At 38.1% G+C, this 3,277-nt stretch overlaps 1 protein-coding gene across 1 annotated transcript; it reads left to right on the forward strand.

The window, feature by feature from the left end:
- Nucleotides 1-1,408: 1,408 nt before the first annotated feature.
- LOC125231204 (carboxypeptidase N subunit 2-like) lies at nt 1,409-3,277 on the forward strand. The gene is made up of 2 exons (XM_048136580.1): nt 1,409-1,485; nt 1,910-3,277. Exon 2 carries the CDS (start codon nt 1,918-1,920, stop codon nt 2,794-2,796), a length of 879 nt encoding a protein of 292 aa, XP_047992537.1. The 5' UTR covers nt 1,409-1,485; nt 1,910-1,917; the 3' UTR covers nt 2,797-3,277.

Consider the following 3,277-nt stretch of genomic DNA (forward strand, 5'->3'; position numbering starts at 1 on the left):
GCCTAACAACGGGCAACTCCCCCGGAGAGAATATACGGGTTTCATCTGACAAACGAAAAGTGCATAAATCGGACATTGTCACCATTATTCAATATTTTTACAGTCCGTGACTTAAATGATAGCGGACAGGGTTGACTGCCCCTATTTAGCGCACTGCGAGGGATTTCATTCCCCAATGAGTGTTGTGTTGTTTTAAATTTAAGATTTTATGCACTAACCCCTTAGTTTGTAAGTCCTACTAATAACATGTGTCTATGGTTATACGAGAAATAAAAATATTCATTCATTCATTGCGTTACTGAAGTAACTCTATCGTTCTGTAATCTTTGGACGCCTTAATCTTTTAGATGATATCTATATTTGAAGAGCGTGAAATGCAGTCTTACAGTTTGTTATTACGGCAACATGTGTTCGCGATAGTCCGCTTATACGGATAGAATATGGAGTGACCCACCAAGTAGGTACTAACAATGGGCAGGCTCGGCCCTGAGCGGATATGCGGTGTTCCATTGAAAATAGACTAGTGAATATAATATATCTGATAGTGACAGTATATTTTGGAGAAATTGAAATTCAATATTTTAAAGTCGCTATTTTGATGCCAGGCGAAAGTAATACTGTACTTCTGTGAAAAAAATCTTCAACGACTTGATTAAAATTGGAGTAAAAGGTAGTAGAAATCCCGGGACTAAAGTGTCCAAAATTAAACTCTCCTGTCACGAACCAGATGCTCAACTTCCTATGTCAACAACGCAGTATTAGACCATCAATATCATTGAAAACAAATACATACATATAACAGGACCGAATATGACAATTGATTTTACAAGGTATTCACTTATTTGTAAGAGGCATGAGCAGTTGAGCACGTGCCACAATTCTTAAAGACTTTGAAGAGAACATAATATATCATGCATTGTAGGACTGTGTCTTTACAGCAGCCTACTACCTACTCTCACTCAAATTAAGAACAAAACAAATGCACTGTTCACAACCTCCCGTATCCGTCCGTTATTAAGGTAATTGCGGGCCGGGCCAGTAATGTCAACACCACGTTATTAGGCCGTTCATTAATAAGCGATTGGTCATCATCGTCGGTCGAGAGGCTGTTTGGCCACTTCTGCCGCCATTGGTCGGGAGGCTCCCCTATTTCATATCATTGATTGTTAGGAAAATATGGGTACCGATGCAGTTCAAGGTGTTTATATGAGGTGGCGCTTAATAGTATTGTTTGAAAAATGTAATTTGAAAGTTATTAGTTGAGTTCCATATCTACTTAACTTGCTGTTTCTCTCAGTCGTTTTTGCGTAAGTATAGTCTTATTGCTTCGAGTTGTTGTTTTCCCTAACACGTCATCAATGTATGAATCGATGCATCGATCTTGGTTGGTTTCCTCTCCAGTTAAACAGGCAGTGTACGCCAAGACGCGGACGTGTACTATATCTTGGAAGTCTATTATTTTAGTTGCTGTTTAAAAAGGCACAGGTGAGAAGTTTTAACATTTTCCTAGATTGGATAGATAAATAGATAGATAGTTGTTGTCTATAAAGTGCAAACAAACTCGATTAACTCGACTAATCTACATTGTTATTTTCTGAACGACACTAACTAATGAAACTGTGAATGTTTTGAACATGAAAGCGTTCATTTTCAACGATTTTATATGCCACGATGTTATGCTAGTAGGTTCAGCGTAAAGTTTTACAACTATGACTGTATTTAATGAATGTAGTTGTTGCTTGTTGCAGTTATCTATTTTGTTTTCATCGTCTTAAACATAGACGAACATTTCTTTGAATCAATTCGAGACATCCAAAAGTTCTTGTTAACTATAGGTTCTGCTAAATAGGAATTCAGTTATAAAATCTGGGTTTTAAATACTCAAAAATTGACTAAACTATTGTTACAGATGCAGACATGGCGGTGGTTGCCGCTATTCTACTAGCAGCCACGCTTCTTTCCCCCGCCATCGCCGACACGGTCACCTGGGGCAAATACAAGCAAAACTTCAACGACACTCGCATCCTGGGCCGATTGCCCGACCACAATGCTACCGATTTAACATTAGAACACTGCGAGATCACGGAACTTAAACCCGGCGACTTCGACGGCCTCCCAAATCTTACTGGCATCGATCTCAGCAACAACAAGCTCCAACATCTAGAACCTTCCGAGTTCACCGATGTCACACAACTGGGGGCGCTGTTTTTAACACATAACCTTTTGACTGAAGTACCACACTTTTGGAAACTGTCTCTTTTCCCCAACATGACGATTTTAAGTCTAAGTAACAACAAAATATCTACACTAGACGATCCAAAAACATTTTCATCCATGCATAGTTTAAAAATATTAAGTTTGCACACAAATGGCATTTCATATATACACCCGGATACTTTCAAACACTTGACCAAGTTGGAGATCATATCTTTGCATAATAATAATTTACAACATATACCCGATGGGACGTTCCATGTGAATTCTTTGAGGATAATATTTCTGCAAAACAATGTAATAAGTTCTGTAGCACCAGATGCAATCAGCAGCAGTAAGCTCGAGAGTTTACTCCTAAAAAATAACAAACTGAACTATCTGCCTCCACGATTTGTTTTAAAACTGAAGGAATCTAGTAGTTCATTCGACTTCTTTAGGTTCAATGGGAACCCATGGCAATGCGCGTGTCTTCTAGAGGTGCTGGCGGAGGTGAATCAAACTCGCGTTAGATACAGCGACAAGGCTGATAGCTGCAAGCAAGATGCGGTCCCCTGTGATCGGTCCAAGAAGGTGCTCAGTTGATTTCTAAATGTACTAAAGGATAATTAAAAAAGTCTAATACATATATGTAATTAAAGAGTGAAATATCTGTGTGATCGATTAATGTAAAAGTCATCGTTAGATAAATAATAATTTCAAATTGATTAGAAGAATTAAGAGAAGAATAAGATATTTAAGAGAAAGATCAATATTATAATAAATTACATAAGAATTACTGGACAGCAAAATATTTATGACTTCCCATTAATATGTAGAAACGTACTCAAACTCGTATTTTCAAAATAAAAACGCTTTGTTAAAATGATAATGTGTTATTTACATCGCAGACAGTAAAGCAAATTGCTTAGTGCCCTGCTAATCTCTGCCCCGACTTGCGGCTTGAACGAAGCACGCGGGCTTAGCCAACGTCCCTAATTAGTGTCCTGTGTCTAAGCCTAGATAAGTAGCTGCAATTTGTGCCACTTTGCTACTGCAAAAGCCAACATATTCATTCGATAAAAAA

The sequence above is a fragment of the Leguminivora glycinivorella genome, chromosome 11 (assembly GCF_023078275.1).
Source record: "Leguminivora glycinivorella isolate SPB_JAAS2020 chromosome 11, LegGlyc_1.1, whole genome shotgun sequence".
In the NCBI taxonomy this organism is placed as follows: domain Eukaryota; kingdom Metazoa; phylum Arthropoda; class Insecta; order Lepidoptera; family Tortricidae; genus Leguminivora; species Leguminivora glycinivorella.